The sequence below is a fragment of the Rhineura floridana genome, chromosome 4, assembly GCF_030035675.1.
Source record: "Rhineura floridana isolate rRhiFlo1 chromosome 4, rRhiFlo1.hap2, whole genome shotgun sequence".
Classification (NCBI taxonomy): domain Eukaryota; kingdom Metazoa; phylum Chordata; class Lepidosauria; order Squamata; family Rhineuridae; genus Rhineura; species Rhineura floridana.
The window spans coordinates 98,529,618-98,554,472 of NC_084483.1; the positions used below are offsets into that span (position 1 = coordinate 98,529,618).

Consider the following 24,855-nt stretch of genomic DNA (forward strand, 5'->3'; position numbering starts at 1 on the left):
GTGCCTGGACTGTGTGTCTCCTTGTGTGTGCATGTGCTAGAGAGAGAGTCCCTCTGTGTGTATCCATGTGTGCTCAAAGTTGTCTGGTGTGTGTGTGTGACAGGGGGCAGAGGGTTGGTGAGCAAAGCCGGCAGGGAGGCTCTGCCCCCCTAACAGAAGACATTATTTTCTACATATTCTGGTTATTATTGGCACAGGACACACTTGACAGTGTCCTGCGGCCAGTGGACATATAGGAGCTGATATCCAGCAGCTTCTAATGTTGTTATGACAGCCTTAATCAAGACAGCAGTGTCTTGTGGCTAAATGGGCTTTTGAGGGGTGGGTGTTAATGGCTGGGGATAAATGATATTAGGAAAGGACATTTCAGCTATTTGGAAGTTGATGCCAATCTGTTGTTTGTTCAGTTGTTTGTTCAGGTGGGTTTAGAGAAAAAGTGTACAGTATCGCTAGATGATAAAGGGTGTGGGAGATAATTCTGGGACTCTTCCTACAGTTTACCGGAATGAGAGTTAGTGTGCTCTCCTGAAATCGTAGAGTCAGTATGAATTTCTGTTTAGCTAGCGTATGAATATGGTAACCAAAATAGAAGGGTTTTTTGTTTGTTATAAAACTTAATCTGGAGATTGGCTGCGGCAGCCTTCTCTTACCCAGTTACCAATAAATCTCTTTTGTGTGTAACCTGTTGCCAAGCTGCCCTTGGGCATGTTCTGGGAAAACAAAAGTGATATATAAGGAAGTTTTGAAACCAGTTTCAGATTTTGTGCTAGAGAGCAGCAGCTTCACTCGTGGTGAGAAATCTGAATTGGCAGCAAGGGCAGAAAAGCTGAATCAAATGAAAATCCTAAGAATGAGAGAAAAGCAAATGCCCTTACATTTCCAAATAGTGTATTCTGTCAGGCCTGACCAGGAGCCCTTTGTGCAGGTAGGCTGAACTGAATTTTTTCTTCATTTCAGTCCTTTTGTTTGCCAGTTATCTACATAGATAGCAACTTATCTGAAGGACATGTGTGAGATATGCAGAATCACTTTCAGAATGGGAGTGTTGTCTCTTGGGGTAATTCAGGTTTAACAAAACTACTCGGCACCATTTAGGGGTGTGTGTGTGTATCTGTATTTATTTGTGTGTGTGTGTATATATATATATGTGCGCTGCAGGTGGTATGGGACCATGTTGCCCTCATTGTAGAATATATTTACTTTGAAGTTGTGGTTTTTCTTCTCTTGAAAATCTTGATATGTGTGTTTACTCTGAAGTAAGTCCTATTGCACTGAATTCAGTTAAACTTGCTCTCAGGTAAATGTGTATCGGATTGCAGCTCGTTGTTGTTAGTTTCCAATCCTAATCCTCATGTTTATATAAATTGCTTCTTCAGGGGCTACCAAGAAAATTAGAATATCCCCCCCTAAAATATATATCTTGCATATGAATTACAGGTGCTTAAACACAGTAAACATTTTCTTCCCAAATCGGGAAATGGGCTGGCTCTTTTATTGTGTAAATCTTATATGAATGATACTCAAAAGAGTGAGACTTCAATCCTGTGCATGTTTACATGGAAGTAAGCCCCATTGGACACTGTGGGATTTACTTATAAGTAAACATGCACCGTAAACGGTTCTTTGTGACTTCTGGAAACCATAAAAGAAAAGAAAACATTTCTGTTTAAGCAAGCCTATCCAGGCACATAGATGTTAGCAACAAATATAATACTGATCAATTGTGTAAAAATTGTAATTTCATATTGTTTTGTAATTTATAAGACATTTTCATTTTGTAGATAGCACAAAAGTTTTTCTTTGTTATACTTTCACTACATTAATGCTGTAAATAGAAACTCCACAGAATGTGTTGGAAACTCCACCATATGCCTTGAAATATTATGCTTTACCTATCTTACAAGATTAATAAACTAATAAAAATCTCATGTGGAGATTAAAAGTAAATTGACATATCTAGCATAGCAATATGCTTCAGTTAGTATCTCGTAAGTCACAATAGTTTTACTTCATCTATTCAAGGTACTGTTTGTAGTACTATTTACATGGTCAGTTACTTCAAAAAGTGAAGGGGGAAAAAGAAACAGCTGATGCTAAAAGAACCCTGTACCAGGTTTCTTTCTGCCCACTTAATTTTATTGCTTTTAATCCCTGATTAGGTAAACTTATTCAGAGTGAAAATGAGCCGTGCCATTGTTACTCAAGTATTAATTTGCTCTTTTATTGCTTTATTTATTTTATTATTTCAATTTATATACCGCCCTTAGCGAAATAATTCTTTCAAGATACCCAGGAAACAATATATACCTAGATGTTTTTTCTGCTTCCCTAGCCTTCTGCAGGGCCGCTTGCTGTCCTATAAAAATGTTGGCTACTACGGATCTAGCATTATGAAAAAAACTGATGTCTGATCCATTTTTTTTTAAAAAAAGTCTCACTCTTCTGTTTAGATTATTACTGTGGAAGAGGCAAAACGCCGAAAGAGTATTTGCAGCTATTGTGAAGAAGATGATCATTACAGTTATGAAGATGATGATGCTTTGCCTGTCTTAAAAAACCAGAGTGTGCTCTTAGAAAATATGCATATAGAACAGGTAAAGGGAAGCTTCCAGTATATAAAACAAATGATTAAAATCAGAACATATCAAAATGCCCTAAGAGTCTGATAGCAACAACATTATGAATAACAAGCACCATACTAATATTGAAAATACTTTTAATTATTTCTAGCCAACGTAAAGGCAATTTAAAAGAACATCACCCAATATCTAAGACAAAGCAACTCAAAACAGATCTTTAAAGCCTTTGTGAAGGTCTGAATGGATGGGGCCATACATATTTACTGTTCTCACTTTAAGATGTATCATAATTCTTTCTCATGATCTGATAAGTAACCTTGGTTTCAAAGGGCCTTTCCATTATCCATTTATCCAACTATGATAGTTATAGAGTAGTCAGGTTTTTAAGAATCCATTTTTTAAACTTTAGTTAGCAGACACAGGGTCAGTCCCCAAACAGACCATGCATGAATAAGGCACTTCCATAGGCACACTGATGCTTCCCAGCTTGTTACAAGTTGTTTCTCCTCTTCCTCCTTTTGTGCCATAACACATCACTCTGAAGTGGCTCCTGATACCCAGGAGCAGCTTTACAGGGAAGGCTCCAATGGAAAAAGAGGACAGGAAAAGGCCTGGTGTGCAATCTGCCATATTGATCCTGGCCAAAATTAGGAAGAGGCTAGGGTTGCCAGGTGCGGCCTCCAAGAGGTCTTCTGTATCTTTAAAATTTGTGCAGGGGGAAGGGAGAATTCCACCTTGTGGTTTTTCCGATTACACTGTTGCAAAAACATCTGCACTTGGCTGACTTTCTCTTCTCCTAAAGATACAGGATCAGTCTCAGGCCCTGAACCTGGCAACCCTCAAAGAGGCTGCTATCAGTTAACATACCCTGCTGCTCACCTTTGCTACCCTTTCATCAGTCCCCATTTCTCACCCCCGCACTGTCCTGTCTGTGGAAACCCATTGAATTGTAAACTCACTGGACGGAAGCCATTTTAGCATTCTGCATGTTGTATTATATTTGGGGAGTAAATGTTAATGGATGGGTATGAGAAGTAAAGAGATCAAGTGGCACAGCAGGGCCCACTCCTTCAGCTCAGCTGAGAGCCTAGCTACCTCTGGCTCCCATCTCCCTCAGCTGTTCTCTTCTAGCAGCCATTCTGTCTGGCTTCTGCAAAGGGAAAGATGGGAAAGCAAGGCCCAGTCCATGGATTTGGCTGGAATCCAGCTGCCTTTTTAGCTTCTATCCTCCCTGAATTATTTCCACTCAAGCAGATAATTATAAGGATTATTTAACAAGAATTGGTGCCTAACTTACTTGATTTTCTTTTTTCCCCAAATTGCGTTCCCCCCCCCCTTTTGTATTTCTTGAAAACATTAGGCTGTGCAGGGCTGTTTTGTTTTGGAATCTGTGTACAATACATAGTAATTTTTAGTGTTTTATAAATTATAAACAGTAAGTCCTCTTCCATGTATTTCACTCATGCCACATGTGTACGTCATTGTATAGAGGCACAACTTATAGGTTGAATTGTTCAGTTCTCCAGTCAGACAGAATAAAGTTCTAGTGACATATTTGGTTAAAGGAATATGTTGTATGTTAACTACAAAGATTTATTTTACCTTCTAGCTTGCCCGGTACCTGCCAGCAAGAGTTCAGGGATATCCCTGGAGGCTTGTCTACAGCACACAAGAACATGGAACCAGCCTGAAAACTCTATATCGAAAATCAGCATCTCTTGATAGTCCAGTCCTGCTTGTCATCAAAGACATGGACAATCAGGTAGGCACCATAAGGAATCCTGTTTGTGTCTATGTAATTTTTTCTTATTTCAAGTATATCAGTAGGAGTGTTACTAAAAATAAGGCTTAGGCTGCCATCCAACATGTCTACTCAGCAGTAAGCTCCATTAGGTTCAATGGGACTTACTCCCAGGTAAGTGTGTATTGGATTGCAGCTTTAGTTTAGCAAAAAGCTGGATTGTGGCAAAACTTATTTGAATACTACCTAGCATGAAAAGCACTCATATTGCCCTAAGTTCATTTTTAAATTCCCTTAGCACAAACAATGCAAATTTATTGATGCCACTGTTTTGCTATCTTACAATGGATGAAATCCAATTATATTCACCCACTTGTGCAAAAGGAACTATGCTAGTGCAATGGGTTTCTATCCTCCAGTTCCCAACCCCAAAATCTGCTGTGGACAGTCCTTCAGTCCTTGAGAGCAAATTTTTGGGGCAAACAGCAGCCTGGAGAGGGAGGACAGAGAACCCTCACTGCACTAGCAGACATCGGCTCATAGAATGTCGGATTTTGCCTGGTGGTCCCTAGCTGGAGGAATAACTTAGAATACTGGCAACTTTTACAGGATAAGAGAAATGCTATCTGTGTATTGAAAACTGAATACAGGATAGGGGTGAAGAGAACTCGGCAGAACCTCTTCACTTTTCTTGGGCCTGCTTTCTTTCATGTGTGGAGAAGTATGGGCTCTCAGCTCCTGATTATTTATCAGAATTAAGACATCCACATCTCCTTATCCATCTGGGAGCAGCTATCATGTTGCATGCAGAAAAAATACTTTATTTATAATTTATGTATGAATATTTATAAACTACCAACTCGTAAAAATGTCATGGTGGTCTACAATGAAGTCATTAAAACATTATTAAATTCTAAAATATAGAACGAATGGCCAACACCAAGGGACATGAAAATTTTTCTCAATGTGTGTATTTTAGTAAATTGGTCATTAGTAAAAAAATATAATAATACTGTGGGTGGTATTCAGTTACTGCGCCATGTCAGTGCAAGTATTTCCACTTGCAAAACTGAACTCCCCTCCTCTCCTGCACCATCCCCAAATCTGTTTTAGATGGCTGGGAGAACCCCTGGAACAGATTTAGGGGGTACATGGGAGGAGAAGAGGGGAAGAATGTTCCATTGCGCAAGGAGAAATCACCACTGAAGGAACAAGAGATGTAGCACTATGTTGGATTCTACCCTAAATGCTTTTAAATGTTCTTGCCTTTAAATGATGAAGTATTCCCCCTCCCCGCCAGAATAACAGTACTTTTCTTTTTACAGGTATTTGGGGCTTATGCAACACATCCTTTCAGGTTTAGTGATCACTATTATGGCACTGGAGAAACTTTCCTATACACATTTGATCCTCTTTTCAAGGTAAAGTGCACTGAGGATAGTCTTAACTCCTTACTTATAAACTGTGATTGTTTATGTGAAGCACTACTGGAACTTGCAAATGTGATTTTAAAAAAATTGCACAAAAGCTTCAGAGTATATTTCTGAATATATTACCTGGACCAACAAAAGGGCCTAACAACACTGATGCTTTTGTACTGGCACAGCTGAACAAGTCTCAGCTTTTTTTGTGTCTGGGAGAGAGTCCTATGTAAGTTGCTCTGAGCTTCTTGAAAGAAGAACATGATATAAACATAGCACATAAAATAAAATGGAAAGTCTACATTTTCTGAGAGAGGACACTTTTATATAGCAGTTGAGGAGGAAATTGTGCAAATCTGCTCTTGTGGTTTGTATAATATGTAAAGGAAGATGTACAAGACTTTAATATGGTAGTTTTCCTCTTGTACCCCTTCTTCCTAACAAGCTGATAATATCATGCACACCACAGCTGCAAGCAACTTGTGCTGATAAGTATCTTTCTTACTGATACACCCTTCCCCCCTTAGGTTTTTAAGTGGAGTGGGGAAAACACCTATTTTATCAACGGAGATGTAACCTCGTTAGAACTCGGTGGTGGAGAGTAAGTCATTTAAGTTTCTCTTGGTATTTATTAATTGTATTGGTGAGAACTGTGTGTGTGCAACCTCTTCTGTTACTGGAAGGGCAAACTGTTACTTGCTTTAAAAACAGGTTTTTTTCTTCAACCGTTAGAACTGCTGCTGTGAGCAGAAACTTTGAATGTGTACATGGCTCTTGCATATATAGCTGCAATGGATCATGGACAAAGGAACAGTTAAGATCATAGGCTTATATTTTGTTGTCTACAGTGACTGCTAGTGGCTCTTCAGGGTTTCATACAGGAGTCTCTCCCAGCCATATCTGGGGATGCAAGGGGTTGAACCTGGAATCTTCTGCTTGCCAATCAGATGCTGTACCACTGAGTTACAACTCTTAATTCTTTTACTTAAATCATCTAGATAGACCAATAAATAAGAGTATCACATGAGTGTGTCTCACTCATTTTGAGATCAAAAGAAGCAACCTGCCCTGGGCTCCTACTGGGAGGAAGGGCGGGATAGAAATTAAATAATAAATAAATAAATAAATGCAGCATGTTCAAATCCCTATTTTCACCTTCTATGTAACTGGAAAAAGTCATTGTTTGAATGTTTACATGTTGTTTTTAAAAAAGCAACAACAATGCTATCATATCTGCTTCTGGCTAAAAATCTACACGCTCAATTAAGCCAAAGGTTTTAAGCCTTGTTGATTTCATTGTAAGAAAGCTAAGCACATGTTTAACCCTCCAGTTGAAAGAAATAGAAAATGCACAGCTTTTACTCAGTTGTGCCAACATTTTAAAACTTACAATTTAATAACTGAGTTTTCAGCTAACTTTCTTCTCCTTTCAGTGGCAGGTTTGGTTTATGGCTAGATGCTGATTTGTACCATGGTCGGAGCAACTGTTGCAACACATTTAATAATGATATCTTATCCAAAAAAGAAGACTTTGTCATACAGGACGTGGAAGTATGGACATTTGAGTGATGTATCTGCTGCCTTAAAAAGCTGGACTTGGGTTTACTGAGCACTCAGTGGATGTTGAAAATTGGAATGTAGACTGCCTACAATAGAATATGCTTTCCTACCCCATGAAATCTGATTATAGCCTGGCTACACAAGAAGGTTTTAAGTCAAAAACTGGAGAGACTACTACATTTAACAAATGACTTGGCTAATGTCTTATTCCGGCCCTGCCAATGATCTTACAATATGGATGCAAGATGTTTACGGAAGGCATTTGTGATATACGTTTGTTTAAAGCAGTCTCATTATTTTTTTGTAACTGTGAAAGAATACTGTGGAAAAACATAGACCTTTATAGTACATTCCACGTGTATTTTTATTATGCTTAAATGAAAACCAAAAAGAAGAAAAGGATATATACAGCATATAGTGGTGGTTTCCATGATAAAGTGGTAGTGTTTCAAATAAGTATACAGCACTTAAAGGAAGCATTTTTTTTAAAGGAACATATTTATTGTTTGTATAATACATTTTTATGAAATGTAGTAGGCATGTTTTTCCTTTTAATATTTCAAATTTAAGAATTTGCTAGAAAGATTTATTTACCGAAGTAAATGTCTTAAATGGTGATGATGAATCATTTCATGTTTTTATATTTTGCTATTTTTTAATTTTGTAAAACACTTTTTTGTTGCTTTGTTCTAACTATTTTAGGAATCTTAGTTTTGGGCAGAATTTTGGATTGTCTGAAATAGGTGCACTGTCAATTCCCGTTACGAAACAAATCTGCCTAGTTGTGTGGTAATATTTGCAGACAGATCCTGTTTTTAACTGACCAACCACAAGTATCTTTGGAAAGAATGACATTGTTAAGGGGCAGAAAACTGACTTTTAAGCCGTACCTTATAAATTACTTGAAACTCTTATTAGAGAAAAATATTAGTGTCATGTCAAACTAACTTAGACCTTTTTTTCCTCCACCTGCTTTTTTTTTTTTTTTTTGGAAAAATATTCTCTTACCTAAATAAGATTTGAACCCAGTGACTGAGTTCTGCTTTTAGTTACTTTTCTTTCTGGCTTATTAAAAGTATCTTTACATGTATTGAAGCAGTACTCACATTCAGTCTGATAAATTCAACAAGAACTGACTGCTTCAGGTTAACAGGAAACCGTTTTGGTTATTTGCCTCTGATAAAAAAATACTTTGTTAGGGGAAAAAATTGAAAAGACAATGCTATCCTTTCCTGAAAAGCTGATAATACCATCCTAATTTCTTGATATGTCTTTTTAAAAAGCAAATTATGTCAATGTGAGAGAAGGGAGATTTTAAAAGCCTGTAATTCCTATGCTCCTGAAAAAGGATTGGTTAATACACTGGGTTTGTCATTCTTTAAGGTGCTTTTACACAGCATCTATTTCAACATAGGCTGTGTCTTAACATTAACCAGGTCTTTCCCAGGAAATGTGTCCCATTCACAATGGCATTCCTTCCAACTGACTTGGAAATAGAACCAGTCAGAATCATATCAGAACAATGACACTGACCCATTAATGAATGGTGACATTTATTTCTTTACTGTATCCATGTTGTGTTATATGACCTGCTCAGCCAGACCCAGGTTACTTGGGTACTTGTTCTTTCTTAATGTATTTTATATTAATTAGCAGTTTTCCTTTGAAAGCATCAGTGACTTAACACACAAGATTCATAGTATCCATCACAGACCTAATACACTGAAGTAACAAGAAGTTGGCACAAAACCGATTTCCAACACAGGTATTGTCTCTGTGTAGGAAACAATGTGTACACAGTTGCATGGGGCAAACACACAGTCTGTTTTGGAATGTGTAGATGCTGTGGAAACATGCTGACAATTGGGGCTTGCTGCAGCATGTACATGTAATAAAATAGAAACGTATATATATCCATCACATGTGATACGTGCATAATTCCTTACACGGAAGTAATAGCCTTGTAAACAATTCATTGCTATAAACCAGCTTTAAGACATTTTGTTAATACCTGGCACCTACAGTTTTCACTTTTCCCACCATCAGCTCTACTCTGACAGATTTTCACTATAACATATGAGCTGCTATTAACAAAACTTTGGAGACATTCCAAGAAACTCTAAAAGATTGTTTTAACAATGATGGGACACGCAAGTTGTAAGCAAAGGTTTTTTGATATTTGACATAATTCACTACTGTTATCTGCAGTTTATTCCATTATATTATACTTGTCAGAGCATATCTAAAATGTTTGTGTTCTATATTTAAAACAGTGTTGTCCTCTCAGAATTCTGTGACCCTTCAAAAGCTATGGTTATTTAATATATGTAATGAAGTGCTATTGTAGCATTTTCAATAAAGGAAGTTATGCATTCATATAATGTTAAATTTCTCTCCCCTCTTAATATTGGGAGCACTAAAGGCTAGTTTGCTGTATTGGATTTAGAATACTCCAAAGAGATAATTCCAGAAGGGTTACTCAGGTTTCACTCACACTTCTAAGTACTGAATTTGCTCAGAAATTTCCTTCATCAAAATACTATTGACACACTGGACAAATGCTACATCCAGAAGGCACTAGTTCTGGAATGGCATTTGGCAATCAATTGGGGGGGGGAGTTGAGAGGTATAAATGGCATAAAGAAATGACATATTCCATAGTTTGAACTTTTAAACACTTTGAACTCTCTTTTGATAGATCTTATAGCCTAATGACTGTTCAGGCTTGGTGGCTGTGCCCCTTGTCGCATCCAACCAATATGTGTAAATTACTGCTTTCACCTTCTCCTGTGCGTCTCCCTTTCTCACTAGTGGGAATGCTTAATGAGTTAAAAGCAGTGGGAAATGAATGAATTCTTTGTTACATTCCACAGGTAGCATAAGGATTCATATTCAAGATCATACAAGGTAAGCAGCCCTTGCATGTTGTGCAGTCCAATCCTATGGCACATTTATTAAGAAGCAAATGCCTCTGAATTTCAAGTATGCAGGCACAGGATTATGGTATTAACTTTTGTACTCCCAATAATAATTTGGCTTACATGTGGTGAAGAAGGGGGAGAACCATGTACTTGAGCTCCTTGGAGGAAAGGTGGGATACAAATATAACAGTAAAAATATGGCTCATCTTTTGTCCCACACCCTCCTCTTTGCTTGCTTGCTTTATTCACTGACAATGTTACTTGTTATTATTATTATTATTATTTCATTTCATTTATATACCGCCCTAAGCCTGACGGCTCTCTGGGCGGTACATAAGAGATAAAAACAACACAATATATAACTACAATAAATATAATAAAGTCAAAAACCAAAAACAAACAAATAACAACAAAAAGCAGACAGCATCATAATACAACACTAAAAGTACAGTTAAAATACACTTTAAAAACAGATTAAAATACACTTTAAAATGCCTGGGAGAATAAAAAGGTTTTCACCTGACGCCAAAAGGATAGCAGCGTCGGCGCCAGGCGCACCTCATCTTGTTGAACAGGCACAGAGCTTCATCCTTTACTCCTTTGTTCCCCACATTCATTCAGCAGATGTGCCGCTTTTCTCTTTACAGCACTGCATGGCCACCTTCTCTGTCTGCTTGGCAAAAACTCTGGTTCACACTCTGGACAGCTTTTGCTTAGACTTGTGAAATCTTCCCCTTTCTGGTCTACCATTCTCTCATCATACGTCCCCTATATAATTTTCTGCAGTCATAATCGCTTACCGCTCATCCATCTGATCATGTGACACCTCTCCTTACATTTATTTATTTTTAGAAGTATTGATATACCGCCCTCTTGCAAAAACATTAGGGTGGGGTACAGCAACATAAAAACACTTAAAAGCAAAACAAAACAATCATTAGAATGACTGGCTACTCAGAAAAAAACATTTTAAACAGGTGCACAAGCTTGTTGGCACACAAAAAAAATGCTTGAAAGTCTAAAGGAGGATGCCTGCTAAATTTCTCTTGGGGAAGAGTGTTTGATAGCATGGGACTGGTGACAATGCCTGACTTGACTGAGGCCAGCTGGGCCCTTGTAACACAAGAGACAACAGTGCTCCTTTTGATGACCTTAGTGATGAGCTGCTACACGGACTTCTTCACCGCTCTGGTATCCAGCACAACCTCCTTATCCTCAGCTTCAAAGTCCTCCCTATTATCTGTCCACTGGTATATCTAATATCTCCCTGTGACCACCCCAAGTCATCTGAAGGTGTCCTGCTCCCTCAAAAGATTTCTCCCACCTGACATACAAGGCAATAGGGATGGGAAAAGAGGAAGGAAGAGGCAAGTTCTGGCAAAGTTACAGCTCCTATAAGTACCAGCTGGGATGGAAACAGTTCAGGAAGCCTGAAGGGACAGCTGCCGCCAAGTGACAGTTGAGGGGAGGGTCAAAAGAAGCTGGTCTCGCAGGTGGTTATGCGACTTCAAGTCAATTACGACTTATAGCGACCCTATGAATCGGCGACCTCCAACAGCATCTGTCATGAACAGTCTTGCAGGAGGGGCAATGAAATAGCCCTGCTTTGCTTCTCTGTCTCTGTTCTACAGATGGACTACAGAACTGACGTCTCTATCCTTTGGCCAGTGGGCTAAGGGTTACTGGGAGGCGGCACCTCCTGCCTCTCAGGAATAATATCAAGGCACAAGGAGCAGGCCAGCCAGGTGTGATCTCAGTGGCGTCACTAGGGTTGGTGTCACCCGGTGCGGTAACTCATGGTGTCACCCCCATGGACCTCCTCCCATACCAGACCATGCTGAACTACAGCTCCCATCAGCCCCAGCAAGCGTGCCCAACGGCCAGGGATAACGACGGGAGTTGTAGTGCAGCAACATCTGGAGGGCCAAAGGCTCCCCACACCTGGACTCAACAGACCTGCTGGGTTGTCGTTCTCTCATTTTGAAATTCCACCTCAGGATAGAAAGATTGCGAAACACACATCTTTGCTTTGCTAGTGAAGTACAAGGTGTACCTTTTTGGACTTGCGAGGCCAATGCAAACTATGCCACAACCCTCCATTGCCAGAACAAAATGTACCGATGGTATCTAAAAGACAAAAGCATTTGAAAAACATAACCTCTGGTCCTGCCCCTGCCATGCGGCTCCTGCCTCTGTGGGATCTTCCCCCTTCAGCCTGCAGGGGTGGGGGAGGGCAGGGGGCTCCTTCCCCTGGGCAGGAGGGAGAGTTGCTTGACCTGTCTCAAGAGACAATAAAGCCACATCCCTGACAAACCGCTTGAGGCCACCTGCAGAGAATTTTTGGGACGGGCCCCCAAAGTTGCACAGAGCCACTTTTATGCTCACACAGCTTCTGCTGTGGCCGGTCGCCAAACACGGGTGCAAGTCAGTCTGGGAGTTCACAGGCATCTGCCCAGTCTGCTCTTCCTTTTGTTCCAGTCCATCATTGCACCGCTTCTGAAGTCGCTTCCAGACAACCTGTTTTACTGAGCATGCATCCTGATTTGTTTGCACAAGGTTTGTGGGAAGGCAACAGTCTGCTTCAGCAGGTGCACAGAATGGTGGAAAGAGTCTGCGCCTGTCTGCATGGGTTGACGGAGATGGAACGAGGCATGCCAATGTCTCTCAGTTGCCAGAGAGCAAAACAGAAACCACCTCTGCAAAATCATAGTTTAGGACTGATCAAAAACTCCAGAATGCAACAGCAAGAGGTTCATGGGCACTTGCTGATGGGATCATATTACATCTGATTCACAGTGCCTGCACTGTTTACCAATTTGTTTCCAGGCATAATTTGGAGTGGTGGTTCTTACCTTTAAAGCCCTAAATGACTTGGGTCCAAGATGCCAGAGACACTGTCATACTCATTAAGATCTAGCAGGGAGTCATTTTGCTGTTGACTGGGACAAGAAAAAGGGCCTTCTTAGTGGCTGCAACAGTGCTGTGAAATATCTTGCCCCATCAAGTTCAGATAGCTCCACCTTTTGCCAGCTTGTAAAGACTTTTTTTTATACCAGCTGGCTTTTAATTTGTCAGGCTGAGCTGATTTTTTTGGAAAACTGTCTTATTTGATGTGCCTGTTCTTGTCAAGTTTGCTGTTATTGTTGTTATATATTTAATTTGTGACCATCAAATTATGGATGTAAGCTGCCCTCCATAACACATATATAACAGAAAGTTGAGTATACTTGATGGCTGTAATCACTAGTCACTAGATCATCAAAGCATTTCTGGAGGGGGAACAGGTTGATCTGCCAATTGGTTGCAAAAGCTCTTTGAAGTTGAATTAAAAAACAAACACTTGAGCTGATCCCACCAGATATTACAGTAAAAAGGGGCATGGTTTGGTTAGCGGTGTGCCCGTTTTCAGAAGAGACAGATGGAGATTCACTGGAACTGGCAGAACAGTGAGTGTGTTTCTACCTTTTATATACGATAGTCAGTACAATAAATAAAATAAAATGTTACATTCAAACATCCAGAAAAGACTTGTAACGAAGTGTGGAATACCTAACTTGAAAATATGTATTCTCCTTATGAGTGAAACTTGGGGCAAAGTTTTTTATATATTTTGATTGAAACTCATTAACGGCAAGAGGAAATTATTTTAGGAATCAGAACTGTCTGTTGGTGGTATTAGGTAAAAATTTAAAAAGTGCATTTAATATTTTGGTTATGCCTTCTGTCTTGCTTAAAGTGATACAAGCAATATTAGGAGTAGCGCCAGAGTGGCTTCTAGTTGACTTTTGAGATAAAATGTCGACATATTTCCTGGTAACCTGACCCTTTCTTGTTCCAGTAGCTCAAAGAATAAAAGCCGGTTTAAGCTGGAGACTTCCCCTCCCCACTATTCCCTTTTACTCTGGTATCACACTGAGGTTGATTGCTTCGCATATAGTTGCAAATCATTACATGTAAGTTTCTCTAGGGGCGCCCGGTTGCAGCTAGGGGGCACCTCCTCTGTATCTCTCTTCGTTCCGTAATTGCTGAATGCTTATCTCAAGGGCATGGGAAATATGCAAACCCATAGTCCGGTAGACTTTCTGATGTTTCCACTTACGTTCTCCCTCCTTACTCCCCTTCTCCTCCTTTTGCTTTTCATTATAGTGACAATCAAATGTTTCTTTGTAGTTTGTGACGCTGCTCCCCAATATTGTAACTTCTGGGGTAAAGCTATATATTCTCTGTTTTATCAATAAACAGGGTTCCCATTCTGAAGGCTTTGAGTAGTGGGACCCCTTTGCAAAGGATTTCTGTGTTGTTTTTAATTGATCTCTGGTAGTGGGTCTTTTTGCACTCAACTCCCGCACCCCTCCCGGGTGGATGTGAGCTGGGGTAGACAGAGACAGCTCGCGTGTTTGGTTTGGACCTAACAGTGGTGATCACGACTTTCAAAATTAGAAGTATGTTTGCGATTTCTATGTACTTTTTATGAAACAATAAAGTTGTTTAAAATAAAATAAAAACTAGAAGTAAACCTGAAGAGCTACTGACAATATCCTACTTCTCAGTTTGAGAATCAATTCTGTTAAGATGTCTATTAAAGAGTATTGTTTGAACTTTGAAAGATGGAGTGTGTAAGTCAAAGCTTGTATCACCCTGACATTGGCGGGAAGAGCAGAAAATAGAGACTTGGTTTTGAAAAAACAAATTATCTGTTTGAACTTTTAAAACCGCAGTTCTGTGCACACTTACTTGGGAATAAGCCCCATAGGCAGGCCAGACCGCTGAGCAAATATGTTCAGGATCAGGCTGTACATGGGCCATCTAATTGTCCAGTCACAAAGGTAATACTGAGTCACCAATAGTTTTAGTGTACTTTAGCTAATAAATATTTTAATACTAATTTGAATCTAAACAGGGCCAGGTCTATTTTTTTTTAAGGTAACTTAATAGTGGTTTGGCAAACACCAACGGATTGGCCTGAGCCTTTCGCGTCCATGTTTCAACCAGCAACTTATTTGAGAGGGAAAGGGGAGGTCAGGAAAAGATAAATATAGAACGTAGCTTTAGATATGGAAGTCCAGCAGTCGGAGTAAAGGAGTGAACTATGGGCTGTAAACAGCATTGGCTGGACAGCAGGCGATCACTGCGGCTTGCAAACCAAAAGGATGAGGTGGAGTGGAGGGAAATAAAAAGATGGGCCAGTGCGATTAGTGAACAAATGGCATGCAGCAAATCTGCACACAGGCCTGATAAATATAATATCCCAACAGGCACAAGCAAGAAATGCAGACAGCAATGCATGACAGCAGCCTCAGTAAATAAAAACGAGCGCGCCTCTGTTGGGAAAGGAAAAGCGAGGGGCAACTCTTGGAGAGAAGAAGCGGCGGCAGCAGCAGCGGCATCCGTTAACTTAACATGCAGTCAGTATGAGCTCAGCAAAAGTAGAATGAAAGAGAATTAGTGGAGCAAGACAGACGACAGTGAAGGAGCTAGAGACTAGCTGGCCGTGTCTACCTGGAGGCAGTTTTGCAGATCCTCTGGATCTATCAGCCAGAGAAAGAGCAGCTGCCTCGAGGTTTTGTCCTCTCTTCCTGTCAGAAAGAACTGCGCGCTCCATCTTGTCATGAAGCAATACGCCTCTTCAGGCGTTTCATATTAATGTTAACACAAATCTAGAACACCGGAAGTGGTTATCACACGCCTCCTCGTTTTCTTTATAACAGGGCTACGTAGGAACCGCGTGTAGTAAAGCAACAAAGAAAACGTTTTTCTGAGAGTAACAGGCCTTTTTCTTTTCTTTCCCTAAAGCCTTTCCAAACAAAGCAGGCGCAGCCCGTTTCCGCCCATTTGGTATTAATCCTATGATGCACGCTTATCTGAAAATACTGAGCTCCTTTGAACTCAATTCATTTGCCTTTGAGTAAACATGTATAGGATTGCGTTTAACCGCGTGCGGCTGCCAGACAGGCAGATCTGAACCCCACCATCTTTCTCTCTTTTGACTAATAAAGCACTGCACTATTTCGTCAGCTCAACAATTCAAGCAGGAGGGGTGTCCCGCCTGTCTGGCCGCAGCGCCGCGCCAAAACCCTGCGCAGCCTCCTTGCCTTCGCACGTTAGGGGTCGCCAACGGGCTCGACAAAGGGGAAGGCGGAGTCGCCGCCTCGATTTTGCCGCTAGGCTGTTCCGCCAGCCGTGGGTTGGTTAGCCTCCTTCCCGGGCTGCGTACAGAGCGCGAGGCACGCCCGAAATAAGGAACCCGATGGCCGGAGAGGAAGGAGGTAGCTCGGGATCGTCTCCTGCTGCGGAGCCCAGTCCTGGCGGCGGCGAGGCTGGTGCGGCTGGAGGAGAGAGCGGTTGTAGCGGCGGCGGCTACGACGGCAAGTGCATTTTCTGCCGCATCACCCATGGGGAGGAGACGGACACCGAGTTTCTGTCTTGCGAGGTGAGAAGGAGAAGAGAACATTCTCCCAAAGGAAGGGGGTAGTCCATGGTCGGCTGAGTCATGATGCTCGGCTAACCTGCCTACCCGGTTGATTTCCAATTCCCCCTCCCCCCGTGTCTTATTTGCAGCAGCTTTTGCTTCACTTCCTCGCGGCTGAAGGTCATTTCTGTAGCAGGGCCACGGCAACGAGAAGAGCCGTGTTAGATCAGACCAAAGGCTTAGCTAGGCCTAGGGAATCTGGTGCCCTTCATATGTTGTCGGACTCTATCTCTCATCAGCTCCAGCTGTGAGGGATGATGGGAGTTGCGGTCCTCTTAAGTATTGCTGGACTACAAGTTCCCCCGCAAGCAGGACACGAAACGCACGAAGGTCTCTCCCTGTTGCCCTCCTCATCAACCATCTCTGAACCTGGAGATTCCGTGGCTAATAGTCATAGATAGACATGAATGTGTGAGCCCTTTAAAGCTATTGAAGCCAGTATCCATCACCCCATCTTGAAATCTTAATTAATCTTCTCATCTAAAAAAAATGTTATGAGCTCGACATTTTAAGATCTGTGCCGTTTCTGGTGCTGTTATGAGTTTGCTCTATGGGTTTTACCCTCTGTTGCTGGTTTTATACTGTGTTAAGATTTTATGTTTTTATTATTTTGACAGTTTGATAGTTTTAACATTTATTTAGTTATTTTGGTTATATCCTGCCTTTCCTCCCAGAACTTTTATTGTAAGCCACCCAGGGAACTTTTTTGTATAAAAGATGTGTTAAATAAACAAACAAACAATGACAGTGAAAAGAGCCTTAGTCTCTGGTTTTCATCCCTTGCCTCGATCCAAGTGTGGGTTTCTTAATGTGTACATGCCACTTCTCAGCTATTGTCTGAGTTCTGAAGCTGGTCACAATTTTCCTAAAACATGATACATACCAAGACTAGTGACTTCAAATAACATGAAACGTTGTTTATATAATGCCATTAATGTATGTGATGCTTAAGCAAAAAGAGTGGTCTAAGGCCCCAAAGTGTTAGAAGTTTGGGGGTGAGAACATGATTATCTCACCATTTCACCCCTGCTTTTCTCACATCATCCTAAGTATGACTTATGTTTCCCCTCATATGTATTTCTTGTTGCAGCCATCTGCTAGTCAGTTTTATTTCTACCTTTTCTCCCTGTTTAACTAGGGTTGATGGAGATTGCCATCTTATGGGAGGAAAAATAAATGAATGGAATTTGCTGATGCTATTGGAACATGTCTCTGATGGGACTCAAAATACAGCCTTCTAAATGTTCACTAGAAAAGACAATCATGCTGGGAAAAACAGAAGGGAGTAGAAAAAGAGGAAGGCCAAACAAGAGATGGATTGATCCCATAAAGGGAGCCACAGACCTGAACTTACAAGAGCTGAACAGGGTGGTTCACAACAGATGCTATTGGAGGTCGCTGGTTCTTAGGGTTGCCATAAATTGTAATTGACTTGAAGGTGCATAACAACAAAAATGTTGTTAGGTGTTGCTGTAGCCTACAAAATAGCTATAGCCAAATGGGGCCCCCAAGGCTGTGCAAGACATATCCACTGGTTTGCTTGAGAACTGATTTAAGGAATAATATTCAATCGGTGTTGGAAATTGGGGGGGGGATTTGAATGCATAAAGTATCTGGATTCCTCTGCTATTACTGTCTCATAGTACAGAATGATCATTTGAAAGGGCCTGCATAATTAATATAGTCAGTCAGTACTAACTAGTTAGCATTATTTAGGAGGGTGCTGTATTTCTGTGCTGTTTCTGTGCACTTACATATTCAGGTACTCCCCCCCCCCCAAAAAAAGACACATCAGTGACATGTAAGGAAATTTTAAATGGGCATCAGGAAACTAGTTTCTCACATGACCTACTGTTGTCAATGTGGCCATTACAGTAACAGGTTTTTCTTCTACTGTTTTATTAGCATGAAGACTTGGTGTGCTTTAGAGATATCAGACCTGGAGCTCCACATCATTATTTAGTTGTGCCAAAAAAACATGTAGGAAATTGCAAGACTCTAAAGAGTGAGCATATACCATTAGGTAAGCCTGGTCTTGGCTGTCTTAATACTGGTATCAAAAATAAATGAATAAAAAATAACTGCAACGATCTGTTCTTATTGTATGTACGTAGCTGCAAAACAAGAATTGATAGAGTCAGTAGCTACAGTAATATCAATGACTGGAAGCTTTGGGGCCCAATCTGTAGCTCAAGTACTACCAAGTGTCCTCCTCCCCGTTGCTAACCAAGAGGCAAAGTGTAGAAGGAGTGGTAGCTGTAGCAGTGCGACTTCCTGGCAGTCACTGTGTGGGATTGAAGAGATTTGTCCACCATTTTCTCTCCCCTTCTGAAAATATCTCTTCTATAAAACTAGTTGTAGGATGACCAGTGACCCAGGGTATTGGACTGGATCTTGTCAGATACAGGTCTTGGTCAGAGTTTCTGTCATAGATTCTCCCAATAGGGTGTCCCATTTCAACTATATGTATTTAATGCTCCACCCCGGGCACTTGAAATCTTGATTGGCACCCTCCACCACCACAAGCCATTGCTTCTGAGATTTCCGAGGACACTGACCACCCACTTTCATGTCTATAATTCTTGTCATACAGGCTAGAAAATTACCGTGTGTTGTTTTTCATGTAAGCTGTAATTTTTAGGATGCTAAATTTTGTCTGAATACTTACTCACTTATATGGTTTTATACTGGGGGTCACTAAGCTCTGCCTAGACTGAATATGGGAATCACTGTTCCTTTTTCATATGGTTATTTGGAGACTAGGACTCAATTTTTTCCATGAATTCAGTAGGGCCCCACTCATATGGCGGGTTACATTCCAGACCCCCACCTAAAAGCGAAACCTGCCTAAAAGCAGAACTCATTCAATAGAATGGCGCCCGATGCCTGAAAAACGCTGTACAAGCGGAACAAGCGTTGTATGAGTGGGGCCTTACTCTAATTGAAAGCCGCTGTATTAGCGGAACACTGCAAAGCGGGCCACCAAAAACCTGGGCCCTACTGTATGTTCTTCAAAACCTTTTTCTTGGCCTGCCACTGTAGAACATAGGAGGAAAACATGTAAGAACATCCTAGGAATAGTACATTGGAACAAGTCAGAAAGCATGCTTGAAGTATGCTTCAGTCACTCTTGTCATGTGTTGCATAGCACCAGCAGTGAACCAAGTGGTGTAGAAAACACAGAAATTATGCTGTCTTTAAATCTCTATTGGACAGTGTGGTGGGGAGCAGTCTTCCTTGTCAGTCACATTAGAGCTGGGTGGAAAAGCAGAAGAGGGTGAACTTTGTATGGTTCAGCAAAGGTTTTGCTGAAGAAGTGGGCCTTGATAAGGGGAGAGGAGCTGCTTTAACCTGCACATTATGGATGTTTTCACCATATAGAGCCATCAGCCCTGTACAGATCCCTTGCTGGTGAACCTGCTTTGGTTGTATTTTTGTAGGTTACATTCTTAACTATCCTTGACACTTAAAATGGATTTTAAATTTGTACATAATATTTGTTTCTTTATAGCTGAAAAGAGAGAGCCATTATTTTATTCACGAATAGGCAAAAAACCTTGCGGTTTAAGAACGTACCTATAGCCCACAGATATTTCTATCAAACTTTAAAAAGCAGGGAAATTGGGCAGCTATAGTGAGTGCACCAGGGGAGCAGGAGACCAGAACTCCTCTCTGAGATATTGGACTGACCTACAAATCTGTCAAAATGCAAACACAAGTTGGGTTGGTCTTTCACAGTCCAATCCACTTCCTGTGTAGCTTGGAAAAATTTGGTAACATATGACTCTGAGCAGGGGGGGAGGGGGGAGCAAAAGGAGAGGATTGGAAGGGGCAAAAGGGAGGTGATGGGAGGAGGAGGGGAGAAGGACAAGTTTGATCATTTGCATGCTTTTTGAGTTCAGTGGGATTTACTCCTGTGCAATTATGCTTAAAATAGGTGAAACTGACCTGGGGGAGAGGCAGGGAGGGGAGGAGGAGGGCAGGGAGGGAAGGGGGAGGGGAGGAGATTGGATTGGTGGGCACAGGGCAGAGGGGAAGCTCCTTTCCTTTCCAAAAGGAAAACATTTTCCCCCACCTTTTTATGCTATAGCAGACACATGTAGCCTCACATCCAAATTTAAACCAAAGCTGTCCCTGGCCTCATTCACACCAGACCTTTATTTCACTTTACAGTCATGGCTTCTCCCAAAGAATCCTGGGAAGTGTAGTTAGTGAAGGGTGCCGAGAGTTGCTAGGAGATGCCCTGTTCCCCTTACAGAGTTTCAATCAGAGCGGCTGACCGTTAAACCACTCTGGCCACTTCAGCTCTGTCAGGGGAATAGCAGTCTCCTCTGAGCACCCTTCACAAACTACACTTCCCAGGATTCTTTGGGGGAAGCCAGGGCTGTCTAAAATGAAATCAAAGTCTGGTGTGGGTTAGCCAAGCCAAGCCAAGCAGCTGTGACCCTGGCTTTTAGAACACTGATAGTTGGTTCTTATTGAGCATGCCCGGCCTTATCGTTGAGTTCAGTACTAAATTTCTTAATTAAAAATCAGCCAGGCATTTTTTTTAACTTTTAAGCTGCAGAAGATGAAAGACAGTATGGGGCAAGGTCAGTAATAGGATTACAGGTACTCTGTGAACATGGCTGATTTTTAATTAATTTCAACAAATTATGAGCACTCTGGCAGAAAAAAGTCCAAAGGGGGTCTGGATTTTTTCTCTCTTTGTATACTTTGAACTCGAGTTCTCTGTTTTGTGTATCGCCCTGAAAATTTAGAGGGTTGTTAAGCGTTTCTGAGTTCAGGACTGTAGGTTTTGTAAGTTTTTGTTTTGAAATAAGCTTATGGGAAGCATCAGAATGGCATGGGGGATATTTTCAATTTAACATTGCAGAATGCGAAACATCCATGCTGTATAATTGTTCAGAACTTAAGCCATGCTTACTTCAGAATAAATTTCACTGAATTCATCAGAGCTTGCATGAGTTTAAATGAGTCTGATAGTGCTGTTGACTTTAATGCATTGAGAATCTCATGAGCGTTTTGTCTGGCTTTATTTTCTTCATCTGACAGTGGAAAGAATGATGGCAGCTGGAAAGACTATCCTTCATCGGAATAAGTTTAATGACTTGAACGATATAAGGTATATTTCCAGAACGGAAAGTATCTAATAAATGTTTTTATAACAGTAATGCATAATGCATAAGGAAAGTGCATGCAATTTGGCTGTGTTGTAGGAAATACAAGTTGAGGTCTTAGGATTTAGCATAAGTGGTATGCACAGATCTACTTAATGTTTTAAGTCCTTCAGAGCTTTTGTAAGCTTCATTCAAAAGAACACTGAGTAATTGATAACTGATTCTTTTTCTCCTCTGTTTCTCAAGGATGGGTTTTCACTGGCCTCCATTCTGCTCAATAGCTCACTTGCATCTTCATGTCCTAGCTCCAGCTAGTCAGCTGGGATTCTTGTCCCGAATGATTTACAGAATCAATTCCTATTGGTTTATCACAGTACGTATTTCAAAGTTGGTTTGGCAATTCCTGTTTCCCTTCCACTGTTAGGAAATAGCTGTACAACCTCATTGCAAAACTGCTTGACCCCAGGCTCTATTTTCTACACTTTATGTTAATAAATTCTAAGAAGTTAATGTGTGAAATACTTAACAGTTCTCAAATGGTACAGTGGTGCTGCTGTTCTTCCATTTCCAAGCCAGTAAACCTGTCCCCTGCTACTGCTTCTGAAAAACTTCAGGTGTTTCTCCTGCTTTTGTAACTATTAGTATTAGTACTTGCTATTTGATCTTGAATTAAATTAAGGTTGATGTAGTACTATCAGCTTATCAATGACTATAGCTAGCATTTAACTAACTAGATTTAAAATGTTAGACGCAATAAAGGCTCTCAAATGCACAATCTTAACCCTACCTTCTCCCTGCTATTCATTTCCCCAAGGGACAGCCTTCTTTAATATTGTCTTTATTGTAATAAGACACCACATGACAATGATCCTGGTCTAGGATGGCAATGAAGGAATGGTACTATGGCTCAGTGATTTCTGGTTATTTATTTCTCTAGTCAATTTGTTACATAAATTAGTTAACCTTTAGTTATTCCAATAGGTCTCATATTTTTAAAGGAAATTTTGGAGCAGGCTTCTCAGCTTCAAAGGACCAGTAAGTAATTTCTGGAAAATAACGTATTACGTACATTTGTTTTTAACAGGCTGAACAACTCTTGGAACGGCTGAAGGCTGAAAGTGCTACTATCTGAAAAGCACTTGTTCTAGATCACATGTCTTTGTGAACTATGACCACTGATTATAGGGTTGGATGTTATTGTTAATATCCCTGATTTTTGAAAAATACTACTGAATTTGCTGCTATACAGTGGCTGAACTCATTAATTAACATCGTACACAAAACGTCTCGGGCAAATATCTGAATGAAAGAACTGAATGCTTTCCAGAACATCCATATCTACTGATCAGAAAATGAAAAATACCTGTCCTCCTTCAAAAGCAAGTAGCAATGGATCTTGTAAAAGAAGATGTAATTAAAAATTAATATATGCCTCTAGGTTTGACTGTTCTTTGTCTAAACAATGGAAGGGTTTTGTGCCTATACTATACGTTTGTGTCTTTTCTGGCATTGCAATGCTAGTGATAGCTATGATGTCTTGGTGCTAAATCACGTACTATCCGCATGTACATGACTGTATGCACAGCAGGAGCTCTTAATAAGCCATTGTGACCAGAGTGTGACTTCTGTACTTCTAATGTGAGACATTACACTGTTAGTAGGTTGGACTAGGATAAGATGTTGAATGTGGACTACTGTAAACAAATATAACAAGTTAAATGCATGCATTTAAGAATAGGTAGAAAGTGAATTATAGTACAAGTTGACATAAAGCAATGGTTTCTTTGGGCCTAGCCTGTAGTGTTAAGGTATCAAATATACCGAGTACAAAAGGCTTATGCTGGAACTAAACTTGTAACCTAAATACTGCTTTGAATGTTTGGGAAACTTGAAGCATGTTGGGGTGTTTCCACTATGCAGACAGACCTTGGAATTATTGTTTACTAGTATTTATACTACAGGAAGTACCCAGAATACCTTACAACACAGAAAAAGTTGATACATTAAAATGTAAACTCAACAAGACCAAGCAATGCTTTTTTTAAAGACCAAAAACACTGAAACCATACGTGGAAGGCTATTATATCCAAATCTTGTGTATCATCAAGTTTTGGGAGTGCTATACATCATTCACAAATGTCCCATCTGGACTGAGTAGAGGCTTCATAGTTGGCTATATAGCATGTTGCTTGTTCACCTTAAGTGACTGCAACATCAGCTCAATCATCTCGCCCAACAAATTTTTCTTGGTCTTAGGTTGCCTCTACAGCCTGAATGTCAAGACTGCAGATGCTTTTAAGACTTGGTATAAAAGGGCTTCTACAGCACATCTTTGAAATCATAATTATCTGGCTTTTACAATGTGGCTTTATGCAGACATCCTAAGTTCACTCAGATCTTACCACAAAATTAACCTGAACAAGTGCTTATTGAAATTGTGCATTTTGGTACCTGCTGGATTTCCAGTTATTTAGCAGTTTAATGTTCAAATTATGCCAAAATAAGACAACACTCAATGCATCTTTTTTATAGTTTCATCAAGTTTTAAACCTTTATTTATTGCATGTATTTATTTGGATACTTGAGTCTGGATTCTAACTGCTGTTGGTTAAAGTAATCTACTCATTCCTTTAGGAAAGTAGTGAGTTAAAAGTTGTATTTATACCATGTTGAAATATGTTAAAAAGTAAATGTATGGAAAACAATTGTGATTGTGAGTTTATATAACAAAACTGGAACGTACTATTGGAAACTTAATAGTAAGCAATACTGTTTGAGAAAGAAAATCCTAATAAAAATAAAAATTAGTATAGATGAACCCCTTGAATATGCTTGTATCCAAGTATGAGAATATTGTTTGTGAACTGCTAGCTTTATATTTCAGCATCTCAAGATGTGTATGATGAGCCTGCCATCTAGTCAGTGTTAATGCTAGTTATAATCTTAAACATTCAGCCAGCCTCATCTGAATGCTTGTACACTATTTCTAAAAGGAAACTCTTTAAAAGAATTGAGATTTTTAGTTAGTGGTTGGATTTGAAACT

The 24,855-nt window shown here is 40.3% G+C and overlaps 2 protein-coding genes across 11 annotated transcripts in view; both read left to right on the top strand.

The window, feature by feature from the left end:
- NCOA7 (nuclear receptor coactivator 7) overlaps positions 1-9,682 on the top strand; it is a 123,242-nt gene extending 113,560 nt beyond the window's left edge. For 9 of the 10 annotated variants that reach the window (XM_061623769.1, XM_061623773.1, XM_061623768.1 and 6 more), the window contains 5 exons: positions 2,451-2,594; positions 4,189-4,341; positions 5,646-5,741; positions 6,269-6,342; positions 7,175-9,682. In XM_061623769.1, the coding sequence (XP_061479753.1) occupies positions 2,451-2,594; positions 4,189-4,341; positions 5,646-5,741; positions 6,269-6,342; positions 7,175-7,310 (603 nt within the window). In that variant the 3' untranslated portion in view covers positions 7,311-9,682. Of the gene's footprint in view, positions 1-775; positions 926-2,450; positions 2,595-4,188; positions 4,342-5,645; positions 5,742-6,268; positions 6,343-7,174 lie in introns of those variants that run through there. The other variant, XM_061623776.1, reaches the window with a different exon arrangement.
- Positions 9,683-15,963: 6,281 nt separating this feature from the next.
- HINT3 (histidine triad nucleotide binding protein 3) lies at positions 15,964-24,638 on the top strand. Its single transcript, XM_061623789.1, has 5 exons — positions 15,964-16,652; positions 18,597-18,714; positions 21,747-21,816; positions 22,058-22,184; positions 22,896-24,638. The coding sequence occupies exons 1-5, from the start codon at positions 16,470-16,472 to the stop codon at positions 22,941-22,943; spliced, it is 546 nt and encodes a 181-aa protein (XP_061479773.1). The 5' UTR covers positions 15,964-16,469; the 3' UTR covers positions 22,944-24,638.
- The last annotated feature ends 217 nt before the right edge of the window (positions 24,639-24,855 follow it).